At 34.8% G+C, this 14,663-nt stretch overlaps 1 protein-coding gene across 4 annotated transcripts in view; it reads right to left on the bottom strand.

Moving 5' to 3' along the window:
• LOC131552021 (signal-induced proliferation-associated 1-like protein 2) overlaps positions 1-14,663 on the bottom strand; it is a 153,566-nt gene that overhangs the window by 13,010 nt on the left and 125,893 nt on the right. For all 4 annotated transcript variants that reach the window (XM_058795370.1, XM_058795369.1, XM_058795368.1 and 1 more), the window contains 2 exons: positions 12,275-12,425; positions 4,602-4,821 (listed from right to left, as the gene is read on the bottom strand). In XM_058795370.1, the coding sequence (XP_058651353.1) occupies positions 4,602-4,821; positions 12,275-12,425 (371 nt within the window). The remainder of the gene's footprint in view (positions 1-4,601; positions 4,822-12,274; positions 12,426-14,663) is intronic.

The raw sequence follows: 14,663 nt of genomic DNA, 5'->3' as shown, positions 1-14,663 counted from the left end.
AATGATGCGAGGGAAAACACTGGAGGTAAATGTGCCTCTCTATCTCTCTGTCTGAGCCTCAGAGGGACACAATCTGTCAAATTAGAGCATTCACTAGATGAGCAGGCTGAGGAAAAAAAAAAAAAATCAGCAAACTGCTATCTGTCGAAACAATCAGAAATTTATCACACGTGACAGCAATCAGCCTCCTCGGGCCACTCGAAAAACCAGCTATAAATGAATCAGCTCTCACACTCGGATTAAAACTGCTAAATGTGTTCATATTACACATCCTTTAAACCAAATGAGATGTGATTGTTTGCTCTGGTGTGAGTAATTGTGCCTTTATCTGTCATATATTTCATGTGTCACTTGCAGCACATCTAGATGAGGTTTACCCACTACAGACAACCAGTGACAGGTGGATATCTTAAATTAGAGTACATACTGTGGACCCAAACTATATTTGGAGACTTAAGCCACACTTAATCTGATAATTTTCTTAAAATTATAATTACAATTAATTGTAATATTTATATTATTGTTATTGTTTCCTACTAATATTATTACTATTAAAAAGCAATAATAATGATACAATAATTAATTAATACAATTATATAAAAAATAAAACAAGTAATGTAATTTATTAATATTAAATTTATAAAAATACAAAATAACTGAAGAGACTAAAATGCGTAGCGCCAGACACAAGCCCAACTCCAATAGAGTGCATCAAATCCTATGGCGGTGCGTAGACCCAAAAATAGTTCAAATAACAAAAAACAAATGAGATCCGCACACGAAAAATAGGCCAAACTGCTCTCATAAATTTATTGTCCAGAGGCAACAAATACAGTGCAAAAAGTGCAAAACTTTTTTGGGCTTAACCCTTCATCAGTGCCATGTTTCCAAACATACACCTGCGCCTATTTAAAAGGTTCATTACCGTAATCATTGTAATATACTGGTCATTGATTTTCAATACATATGGATCACGGGGCATATCTCACAATACATATAACGAATCCCAAAATTCTACATGATTATCATGTTTCATAGAGAATATCATCCACAAAATGACCAACTTCACATTATTAAAAGAGTACATAAATATACATAAAAAGTACATAACAGCACAAATACTACAATACATCATCAGCAGGTGAATATACAGATATAAACTAATACCAACCAACATTTATAGAAAACAATTAAGAATCAATTCTTCATTCATTCCTAAAGGATGTAAAGTTTTAAGATCAAAGATCCATTTACACTCCCTGTGTAAAAGTCTCCGCTCCATATTTCCGCCTCTATGTGCCTGTGTGTTCAATAACCACAAAATTTAAATCCGAAATCGAATGGGACATTTCATTAAAGTGGCGATCAACTGGAGATTTCTGATCTTTTCTTCTATCTGCGCTCATGTGTTCAATGATTCGCGTCTTAATCTGTCTGTTAGTTTTACCTACATATTGTCCTGCGTGGACGTTCAGGTCTTTTTATGTTTCTGAGCTCAACCAGTGCGTTCTTTTTTTCTCAGAATGTAGCAAACTGTTGATTTGGCCGCTCCTAATGTTCCTGCTTATCTCTCTGTGATGGATTTGTTTTGTTTTTGAAGCCTAACAATTGTCTGTTTCTCTTGTATGGAGAGATTCTTTGACCTCATGATGTGGTTCACAGCAACAGCCTCCAAATGTAAATGACACACTTAGAATCAACTTCAGACCTTTTACCTGCTTAATTGATGTAGAAATAACGAAGGAATAGCCCACATCTGTCCAAGAAATGGCTTTTGAGTCAACTGTCCAATTACTTATGGTCCATTGAAAAAGGGGGGAGGTACATATTAAAGAGTTGTAATTCCTTAACCTTTCCTCCAATTGTGATGAGAATATCCTCAAATTAAAGCTCAGAATGTGCACTTTAAGCCCATATTCATTATATAACTGTAAGTTCAATATATTTTGGTCAACAGATAAAATAACACAAATTGTGCCTGTGTCCAAATATATATGGACCTCACTGCAAGTGTGGCTTAAGCTTCCAAAATCCCTTCCCATTAGCAATGCTGTAAAAACACAGATCCTGACGGCTGCGAGGGGAAGTGGCTGTGACAGGTGTCTTCTCTGTGCACTTTAGCCATGACATTTCCTTCTTCCTGCTTTTTAATTAAGGATGCCATATAAAAGGAGTCACGCTGCGTTGTGTGTCACACACATTCCCGATAGAGGTGTAACTGCCTCTCTGGACAGAAATCCTACCGTCTGTCTGACTGCATGAGGCTGAAATGCACTGAGCGCGGCAAGAGCGTTTACAGACGACTGCTGCTGCTGCTGCAATCTAGTGCATGCTACTCTTCATATAGAAAAAACTCTAACAGCATTTACTCTCCAGCATGCTGTTTCAAACCTATATGGTTTTTCTTAAACACAAAAGAAGAAATACAGCGACCAATGGATGTCAAGATCTGAATCTGTCCATTAATGCATCTGTGAAATCTCTTATCTGTGCATGCTCAGACTTGCTGTGTGAAGTCTGACATCAATGATGCAAGAGAATCTCTTGCCTCTCACTAAACAACTGCTAAGTGATAAGTTAGATATGCAAAAGCATGCAATGAGATTTGAGAGCTACGGTGAAAGGATTCAAAGACTTTGCTACTGTTCAAAAAGTTTGGGGTCAGTATGATTTTTTTAAAAGAAATAAATAATTTCCCACTGCATTCCGACTTCATTCAGTATATTGGATGAGCTTTGCACTTGGCCAGAAAAATGATAGACATAAATGTTGATTATACCTACAAACAAGATGAGTAAAGTTTGATGACAAACTTTGTAGTTGGCTTTACAAAGTGCAATCTGAAAGTTTAAAATAACTTTGAAAAGCTTGAAGTTTGAAAGCTTGATGGTTTTACTCATAGAAAGTAAAAAATCAAAAATCAAAAATGTTTAAGCGCTTTGTAAAAAGTAATTGTACAAAACACAAAAGCTGTGCAGCCTTTGAACTGATAATACAGATGGATAGATAGAATGATAGATAGAAAGAACGACAGAACGATAGAGAGAACGATAGAATGACAGGTAGATAGATAAATGAATATATAGAACGACAGATAGAACAATAGATAGATATAGATGAATAGATAGAACAACAGAATGAATGACAAATAGATAGAATGACAGAACGATAGATAGAACAATAGGACGATAGATAGATAGATAGCTAGACAGATAGATAGACAGAACGATAGATAGATAGATAGACACAGATAGATAGATAGACACATAGATAGATAGAACGATAGAATTAATGAGAACGATAGAGAGAACGATATAATGATAGATAGATGAATATATAGAACGACAGATAGAACAATAGATAGATATAGATGAATAGATAGAACAACAGAACGAATGACAAATAGATAAAATGGCAGAACGATAGAACGATAGATGGATAGATGAATAGATAGAACAATAGATAGATACAGATGAATAGATAGAACAACAGAATGAATGACAGATAGACAGATAGACAGAATGACAGAACGATAGAAAAAGAATGATAGAGAGATAGCTAGACGGATAGATAGAACGATAGACAGAACGATAGATAGACAGACAGATAGATAGAAACATAGATAGGCAGAACGATAGATAGATAGAACAACAGATGGACAGACAGACAGACGGACGAATGGATAGATGGGATAGATAGACAGAACGATAGAATTAATGACAGAACGATAGATAGATAGATGAATATATAGAATGACAGATAGAACAATAGAGATATAGATGAATAGATAGAACAACAGAATGAATGACAAATAGAGTGACAGAACGATAGAACGATAGATAGATTGACAGATAGTTTGATGAATAGAATGATAGATAAAACAATAGATAGATATAGTTGAATAGATAGAACAACAGAACGAATGACAAATAGATAGAATGGCAGAACAATAGAACGATAGATAGATAGATAGATGAATAGATAGAAAGATAGATAGAACAATAGATAGATACAGATGAATAGATAGAACAACAGAATGAATGACAGATAGAATGAGAGAACGATAGAAAAAGAACGATAGATAGATAGACAGAACAATAGATAGATAGATAGATAGATAGATAGATAGATAGATAGATAGATAGATAGATAGATAGATAGATAGATAGATAGATAGATAGATAGATAGATAGATAGATAGATAGATAGATAGATAGATAGATAGATAGATAGATAGATAGATAGATAGATAGAACGATAGATAGATAGAACAACAGATGGACAGACAGACAGACGGACGGACAGATGGATAGATGGGATAGATAGATAGACAGAACGATAGAAAGATAGAATAACAGACAGACAGACGGACGGACAGATGGATAGATGGGATAGATAGATAGACAGAACGATAGAAAGATAGAATAACAGACAGACAGACGGACAGATAGATAGATAGACGAACGGACGGGATGGATGATCGATAGATAGATAGATAGATAGATAGATAGATAGATAGATAGATAGATAGATAGATAGATAGATAGATAGATAGATAGATAGATAGATAGATAGATAGATAGATAGATAGATAGACTCACTCTTGAGGTTGGATGTGGGCTGGCTGAGGCTGATGCGGGGGGGCAGGGTGCTGTGGTAGGGTGGAGTGCTGCTGAACAGGATGTCGTTGGGCAGGGCTTGATCCAGCATGGAGCTCCGTGAGCTGGCATAGGACGAGCCCTTCCTGTTACTGCACACGCTCTCATCCGACAGAGTCCGGTACAGCGACCGCCGCGGGGACAGGCTGCCCGCCGCAGACGCCTGACGGGAAACACACAACGTCAATCACAGATAATGGACTTAACCTGAAAATTGACATTTTAATTTATTTTATTGCTAATCAAACACATGTGCAATCAAAGTCCCAGAATAATCCCAGTGTTTTCCTATCTTTCCCAGCAGGACGAGGTTAGTAGGTTTGTTTTGGACTGAATGAATGGAAAATCCTCACTGTCTTGTGTCGTTAAACAGCAGGATGTTATAAATAAAGCCTGCTCTTTATCTGCACTGCTGAGGAACGGAGAGAGCGTGTTGCTGTTCTTCCGCTTGTGACTAAAGCAGAGCCGTATTTGGTCAGCTGGATGAGAGGGGTAAGTGCAGCCCCAGGGCCCGTGCATCAGACAGAGTCACATGTTCACTATCCAGTACATACTAGCGAGTCCATCTGAAGGCATGTGCTTGTCCAAGTGTTCCTGTTGCTGAAAACAGAAAAGCATGGCACTAGCAATGCCAAGGTTGTGGCTTTGATTCCCAGGGAATGCATGAACTGATAAAATAAATGCAATGTAAGATAAAAGCGTCTGCCAAATGCAGAGTTGTAAACTTAAGTGTTGAAGTCAAACACTGAGGCTGTGTTCCTAAAACCTAGCAAGCATCCTTAACATCTATCTACATAGGCAGCATAATAGCTGAAATCATAAATTAATTATCTGAATGCTTTACATAAGCTACAAGTCCATGCACGATACAAATAAAACTTCTCACATGAAGCACTCTCACAATTGATTTCAATGGCCTTAGCATGTTACTAAACAAACATGATATTCTAAAAGCATTCAAATATATAACACAAAAAAGCTGGCAATGTTTTTTTTTTTAATTCAATTATTTTTGTAAAACAATATACACTACAGCTCAAAAGTTAGCAGTCTATGCTTTTTTTAAGAAATAAATGTTTATTTAGCAAAGATGCATTAAATTGATCAAAAGTTACAGTAAAGGCATTTATAATGTTATTAAATATTCCTATTTCAAATAAATGCTGTTAAACTTTCTATTCATCAAAGAACCTTGAAAAATAAAATGTATCGCTGTTTCCACATAAATATTAAGCAGCACAACTGTTTTCAAAATTGATAATCAGAAATGTTTCTTGAGCAGCAAATCAGCATATTAGAATGATTTCTGAAGGATCATGTGACACTGAAGACTGGAGTAATGATGCTGAAAATTCAGCTGCGCATCACAGAAATAAATTACAATTTAACATATATTCACATACAAAACAATTTATTTTAAATTGAAATAATATTTCACAATTTTACTGTATTTTTTAACAAATAAACATCCTTGGTGAGCATAAGAGACTTGTTTTAAAACGTTTAAAAAATCGTAATTGCACACTGCTTTAAGATGGCGCCTAGATAGGGAGCTCACTAGGTTTTGGACAGACTTATAGTCTTACATATCAAAACTATCTCTCAAAGGGTATGAGGACAAAGTTAAATACGTACCCATGAGCTAAATTGTGCCAAAGCTATTTAGATACATTGTATATGTTTTCCATTCAGAGCGTGAGCCAGAGGAAGTTGGTTCATTCCCAGGCGGAGCTGCTTGATCCTGTTCATTTTATTTATAGCACACAATACGTCTTCCACTATTTGAAACTTGATCAAAAACGTCAGTTTGCTGAATTGCCATCACTGCAGGGAAAGCAGACGTCATGGCACACGGGATTCAGCAGAGCTAAACGCCTTTGGGCTCAAAGCCGCCCTCTGTTTTCACTTCCTTTTGACCAGGATCCCACTCAAATCCCATCGCTCAACCATGAACCAGCCTCAATGAGATCTCTCTGGCCCCTTGCACACACGCAACTTTATAAGACTAGATCCGGTCTGGTCCTCTCGCCATAAAAATCAAATGAGCGGGCTTTAGTACAGCTCATGTGTAACGTGACTGCAAATAAAGGCAGTCTGAGATATTACACAACTCACTGTTGTAACTCATCTGGAAAAAAGGAAGGCAAACAGTGTTAACAGAATACATTACCAGTCAAAAATTTGGAATTTATAAAAAATGCTTTTAATATTCTGGTAAATTATCTGATATTCTGGTCTCTGGTTTCTTGGGTTCCTCATTTAATGGTTAAAAAAAAAAAAAAAAAAAGATTATTATTTTTTTTGTTGCTATTATTATTATTTTTGCAAGATTAAAAATAGTCCTGCAATGTGATTAATGTATTTTTAAAAGTGCAAATATTCCTCTCAATTAATATAAATAATTATAAACAAGTATATATATTAGTATAAATATTATACAAATTTTAATATTAATACAAAATTTGAAAAAACTAATATTATAAAATGATAATATTTATATTTTATTTTATATTTTTTTCAATAAATTTTTTTTCAATAGTTTTCTTTTAGTTAACAATAAAAACCCTGCTGTGAACATTTAAAAGTACATTTTAAAATGTATAATATTCAAATATTTAAAAACTGTCACAATATTTCTCAAAATGTACTGTAATTCTGTAAAAAAAAAAAAAAAATGCAGTCTTGGTGAGCAGAAGAGACTTCTTTCAAAAACAGTAAAAAAAAAAAAACCTAATTATAAACTTTTTTACATTTTTGACTTGTAATGTATATATTAGTGAGACCCTCTTTAACCAGGTAAAAACACTTCAGAGATGCACAATCAACAAGAACAACAGAATAAAGATCCTTAATAGTGAGGGTCTTTTTTCACTGGTTTTATCATCTGAATCACCTCTCCCAGTGAGTAATTATCATCACTTGACTGTGTTCAAATTAAACCATAGGGCAGAATCATGAAAATATGAATCTGTCCAGACCAGACTCAGACCCCTGCCATGTTGCCATTTCGTCTGAAAAAAACGCTACCTTCCCTGTATCCGTGATCTGCTCCTACAGCGGGTTTACCGCTCACTTCTCCTGCTCTCAGGCTGGAGTTTCCACTGAGAAAGAAAAACCAGATTGATAGTGTTTTCCATTACGGCTTGCTCTCCACAATGGCAGGTCTGTCTCTGAGGGGCTGCATGGCCTTTAAAACAAAAAACCTCCTCCTTTTGTGTCTGACAAAATCTGTGATGGTCCAGAAACAGTTGCATTTGTTCATGGCAGGATTATTATCATTAACTAAAACGAAACTAACGATTACAAACATTTTTGTTAATTGAAATAAAAATGAACTAAAATAAAATAAAATATAAAAATTAGCTGAAAAATTTCAACTAAACAATAATTAGAAATGTTGACTTGGCAGCTAACTGAATTTTTTAAAACTACTAAACTGGAACTAAATACAATTTAAAACTAAATGCAATGATAAAATAAAAACTAAATCAACAAAATCATAAAATTAAAATATAAAAATAAAAGCTAATTTAAAATATTAATATTGGAAATTAAAAACAAAATATATATATATATTTTTAAATATTTAAAATAAAAATATAATGGTATATAAAAATACAAAAATATCGGTTAACAATCACACAGAAAGCAGGTAAACAAAATATTTAATCTTTTTGTACTAAGCATTTTATTTTGATTGTTTTATTTTCAAATTATTGTAATTGGACATTTTAGAATTTGATTCATTATTATTAATTAAAGTAACAAAATAATAATATTAATGTATAATATTTATATTAACATTTATAATTATTAATAATCATTATGTCTGTAGTTATGACAGCTATCAATTCAGAGGCTACATGGAATATATGTGCATTTTTAAAAATGCATTTATCATATTGCAGGACAAATAAAAACAATAAAAAAGCATTAAATGAAAGACCAGACACCAGAATATTAGAGACTTTCAGGGGGCCAGTAAGAAACCACCTTAGCAACTGCATAGCAACACCCTAGCAACTGCCTGCAAAAAGAGAGCTGTTAGAGAAGTGCAGATGCGCAGACAGATGAGGACTAAGCACAGGAAGCACAGATGGCGGTCAGCGCCCGAGGTGTAAGGTATACGATATCATGCTGTCAGCTCGGCTGGATGGGACGGTCTGAAGCTCCTCACCTCCCCCTGAGAGCACAATGACCTGTCTGCCTCTGAGGGCCCCACACAAACCGCTAAAAATGTGGCATTGTGCATCTACTCCTGCCCTATACTGTACACACACACACACACACACAGTGGTGGCAAAAATGATTATAACACTAGTATTTTCAGCAGCTAAAAATGTTTTTGAGTCAGTTATTTCTATCTTTTGCTGTAGTATGTCAGTAGGAAATATCAGTTTACATTTCCAAACATTCATTTTGTCATTAATTGTAATAATCCAGTGAGATGTTTGAGATCTGATCTGATCATCATCATCCAGTCTGTCTGGAATAACATGAAGAAACAGAACAAACTGAGACAGACTAAATCCACAAGAACTGTGGCAACGTCTCCAAGATGCTTCAAGAAACCTTCAAGCAAAGCTCCTGAGAAACTCTGCTCAAGTGCACCGAGGGCAAAAGCTGCTTTAAACACAAAGGATGCTCGGACCAAATGTTGATTTAATTTAGTTCATAGAAGTTAAATGATAAAGAATATCTATTTATGACATTATTTTTGACAGCATCCTCATTTTGCAGCATTTTTACACAAGTGCCTAAACAATGACACAATGACCCGTCTGCCTCTGAGGGCACAGCAACACCACACAGACCGCTAAAAATAGGGCATTGTGCCCTTTCCGGCAGATAACAGGAGGTGGGAGAGACGCGGGAACTCCAAACGCAATTAAGAAGGTCTCCAGGAGCAGAGGAGACTTCAGAGAAACAGACGCTCCTCTAACAACTTCCTCCTGTTAATCCACAACATGAAGGGAAAGCAGACGCAGCGAGAGCTCGGCAATCAGTTCAGCCAAACAGAATCTATCCGGACCCAGACGCATGTTATCGTGTCTCTGGCTGATAACACACACATGTCTGTTCAGCCCTCATTCATTTCACACGCAGAGGTTATCAGCACTACAGAGTGAGTGTGTGTGTGTGTGTGTGTGTGTGTGAGACGCAGCTCTGACTGAGACCACATTCACAGACTGATCAAAGCTTAATGGAAAAGCATTGTTTAACAACAGAAAGTGCATGTACAATTAATACCACAGCACTGAATAATTACTAGATTCATATACTATAGTATTTACATGGTACTACCAAGACAACCATGGTACTTTGATGGTACATGCCCAAAAATGACAAAAACCATTATTATTAAAAATGTATAAAAAGTAGGGTGTCAACATTAACGCATGCGATTAATCAAAATAATTTAACGCGTTAATATTTTTTTAACGCAAATTAATCGCTTGATAAGGTTTGACCCCAACTTCTTCCTGTCATCGCAGCGCGGAAGGTTATCTATCATTGTGTGATGAGGGGACAGCACCAGTGTTTCCAGGGTAACGGCACAAGTGGGCTATTTTGAAAATACAGTCGCGGGAAAAATTACAGAGCCGTGGGTTGCGGTTTTTTGGGCTACTTTTATAATGTACGGCGGCCGCTCAAAGTGTATATAGACAAATAATAATTAAAATAGATCCTTTTACTAATGTGTATTATACTTGGAATGTAGCTCTGGCAACATAAGAACGGAGAGACGGTTAACATCACAAACAACATGAGTTTCAGCAGAGCAGCAGAAATAAACATGATAACAGCCACTATAGATTATATTAGATAATAAACACACGATTACGATAGGGTATGGTCTGTATGTGATTTTCTTGAGATTGAATGTGTACATCTGAAATGCTAATTTGTGCAGCGATATAAAAGGCTATAAATAGCATATTTTAACAACAGTAAACGACCAAATTCCACATGTGATCGTAAGAGGAAGTTATTACAAACACTCGATTGTCTTATGAAGCATGATGCTAATATTAGCTCTAATGCAGCTGCAGAACAGGTCCAATTCTTCTTCATAATGCATTTTATCATAATACTTCACGTAAGGTCGCAAGAATGTTTTGTTGTATTTATTTAGAAACACTTTTGATAATAGTTGGGTAAATGTATACTGGGATTGAAGCGATGTGGCTTGGTAAACGTTTTATTGCCGGTTTAAAGGCTGATTTATGGCTGAATAAAAACAAAATAATAATGATAAAAGAATAATAAGGATTATTTCTCATACCTGCGGAAGTGTGAAATGTTCTGTTTCAGTAAACTAGTTTGTCATGCATTTCTTTTTCAACACATTTACAGGTAAATCCTAGTATTTTAAATGTGTGATTAATCATGATTTACCACAGTCCACGACTGTGATTAACGCGATTAAATTTTTTAATCGATTGACAGCACTAATAAAAAGTATTACCTTTGAACTATTGTATTAAAGTAAAAAACTAAATTAAAGAATTACTATGGTATGACAAACATGTTATTACCATGCTAAATGGCCAAAAACACAGTATTGTCATGTTACATATCTAAAATACTATGGTATTATTATGGTACTCTCCAGAAAACGTGGTATTATCATGGTCAGTTCCCATAAAAACAAAACAAAACATGGTATTACCAAGGAAATTGTCCAAAAACATAGTACTATCAAGGTACATATCTAAAACACTATGGTATTACCATGGTAATTGTCTTAAAAACTGTTTTACCATCGTTTTGTCTGCAAACAAAAAACAAAAAACATGGTATTACTATGGTCCATTCTCAAAAAAACAAAACAAAACATGATATTGCCATAGAAAATGTCCATACATACTATCAAACTACATAACTCTATTATGAGAGTATAACTGTATTATGATGGTAATTGTCTAAAAAACATGGTATTACCATGGCATCATGTCTAAAGCACAATGTATTATGTCTAAAAACATGATATGCCAAAAAATATGGTGTTACTATGATACGCATAGTACTATTAAGATACACATCTATACATATACATATATCTACTTAATATCTATCTATTTTTACCATGGAACTTGTCTAAAAAACAATTTTACCATCATACATCTCCAAAAACATGGTATTACACATTGACCCCCCCCCAAAAAACGAAACAAAAAACAAACATGGTATTACCATCGTACACGCCAAAAAACACAGTACTAACAAAGTAAATGTCTAAAACAATATGGTATTACCATGGTCTGTTTAAAAAAAAAAAAACACGGTATTACCATGGTACATGCCAAAAGCCCTCAGTGTATTACCACGTATCCAATTTTTTTTTATTACAGTAAGTAAGAAACATGATTATCATGGTAAAATGTCACAAAAACATAGTATTAGCACAGTATCATGTCCAAAAAACCATAGTACCATAGTACCTTGTCTAAAAGCACTTACCAAAAAAGTCCAAACATACTACCATGGTATTCTTGGAGTAGCATGCAAACAGATGCATTTTAGTACCATAGTATCTGTATTTAGTGAAGATGACCTCAGTATGTACTATAGTATGTGTAATATAACACTACTCTGCGTGAGCACACACATACCTTCCTGTGGCCGCTCTCTCCAGGAGGGCTTTCTGGCAGCATCATCTTCATGTACTCCTCTTTAGACATGTTGGGCTGCAGACCTCCGTCCTTCAGCTTGTCCCGTCCTCGGTCCTGCAGCCGACAGGACGGCTCTGCGGCGTACAGCTGCCTGCGGGACACACAGAGCTTACAGAGTTAATCATAATCAAGAGAGCTGATGAGCGTTGCCCAGATATTTTAGACAAAGGAGGGGTAATAAATATTGTTGAGCATTTTAAATATTTGGGTATGATTATGGATTCTAATTTAAATGTTTTAAATCATATTAAAAAGATCTCTAAAAGTGCTAGAGCAAGCTTGATGATCTTCAGGAATATTAGGCACCAATTACCTGCTGCTAAACTCTTTATGCATACAATGATTCTCCCTCATTTATCTTATTGTGCTACAAGTTGGTCCCATACAAGTATAACTACATTAAAACCATTATGTACTATTTATAAACAAGCTGTGAAAACTTTAGCAAAAAAGCCAAGGAGTTATCATCACTGCAATACTATTAAAAATGATAAATTATTGAAGTTTGACAATTTTAAATTTTTTGCTGATGTGTATTTGATGTATAAACTACTTGATGATCTTGCACCACCACCTCTTAAACAATGCGTGACTTTCTGTAAGGACAATATTAAGCAGACTAGGTCATCAGTTAGAGGTGATTGTTCGACTAATTATAAGAAAACAATAGAGCAGCAGAAAGATGGAATTTAATACTGGCTTATTTTAGAGAGTTTACAACATTTAGTATTTTTATAACTACGGTTAAAAGATGGCTTAAGGAAAATCAAATATGTGATCACTGACCTGACTTTTTAATTTTATGGAGTGTGATGTGATATTGTATGAATTGTATTGTTTGTGACTGAATATTGTAATTTTGTAACAACATCCTGCCCAGGGACTGAAGATGCAAATTAGCTTCATAGCTAACTCTGGCAAAACACTTCTGTTGTGCATTGTCCTTGTTAAATAAATGAAATAAACTAAACTAAAAATAAAAAACGAAATTCAGGAGTGAGGGGAGAGCAGGGTCAAACACTGAGGATGGAGGCTCTGTTGCAGCACGTGTGAAGAGGTGTAGATGCTGCAGGTCAGTGTAAAGTCATGATAGTCACAGTATCACACTGAACACTTCACTACGAGCTAATGCTAACGATTCTCACGAGCGTTTGTCACACATCCTTTCAGCAGGTGAAGAGGAGGAAGAGGAGAGATGGTGAGGATGTAATGTGACCTTGGTGCTGCTGTGTGCAGCTCACACAGTGTTTATGAGTGTGTGTGTGTGGCTCACTTGGCAGCGTGCTATATAGCTGTCAGACAGCATGCATACACAAATCCACACATAGGAATACACACAGAGGTGAAAACTAAACCTGAACTACAGAAGAAATCATGTTAAATACAAGTTAAACTCTGTCGACAGTATCTGGAGCAAGACATTGATCTAGCAATCTCCAGCAATCTGCAGAAAATTAAATCATGCCTTGTCCTGGAGCATGTGGTGAATGAAGTAGCTTTAAAAAATAAAAATAAATAAACTAAACTAAACAAAACAAGCCATTAAAAATAAAAAGCAAATACTGATAAATTATACAGAACAGTGTTATACCAAAGTACAAGAACAGTGCAATACTAGGAGATAAAATAAAAATCATAAAACAAACAAAAGATTATTAATTTTTTAAATAAATAGTAAATGAAACAATTAACACTTAAATTCAATAAGTAAATAATAATAATAAAATTATTATATAATACAAATAAGTAATGTAAATAGTACAATACATACTAAAATAATACAAAAAATTTAATAAACTGAAGAGTAGCACTAACTTTTGAAACTTTTTTAAATAAATAAAATATCACTTAAATGCAATAAGTAAATAATAACAATACAATCTTTTTTTTTGTATTATGTTATATTAATATTTAAACATTTTGTATATAAAACTGGAAGAAAACCTGAAATGTACTACACTGTTAAAAAAAAAAAAAGTTGAGCCAACTTAAAATTTTAAGGCAACCAGCTTCAGCAGATTTTTGAGTTTACTCAACTTGTTTTTGTGGGAGATTCTCAAATTTTTGTTGTATAAACTTAAAACGACAAGTTGAGAAAACTCAAAAATCTGCTGAAGCTGGTTGCCTTAAAATTTTAAGTTGGCTCAACTTTTTTTTTTTATTTATTTATTTTTTTTTTACAGTGAGGTATAAATTATGGTTAAACCTGCAGTATTCAACACACTATTACAGACCCAGAATCAGGCTCAGCCTCAGGCTCAAGCTGACAGACGTCCACAGGGGAAACAATGACAGACATTTCCATGCACAGCTTCATTTCTTCTAGAAT

This window comes from Onychostoma macrolepis, chromosome 13, assembly GCF_012432095.1.
Source record: "Onychostoma macrolepis isolate SWU-2019 chromosome 13, ASM1243209v1, whole genome shotgun sequence".
In the NCBI taxonomy this organism is placed as follows: domain Eukaryota; kingdom Metazoa; phylum Chordata; class Actinopteri; order Cypriniformes; family Cyprinidae; genus Onychostoma; species Onychostoma macrolepis.
The sequence above is the reverse complement of the archived record's forward strand: the minus strand, read 5'-3'. Positions and strand labels throughout refer to the sequence as shown.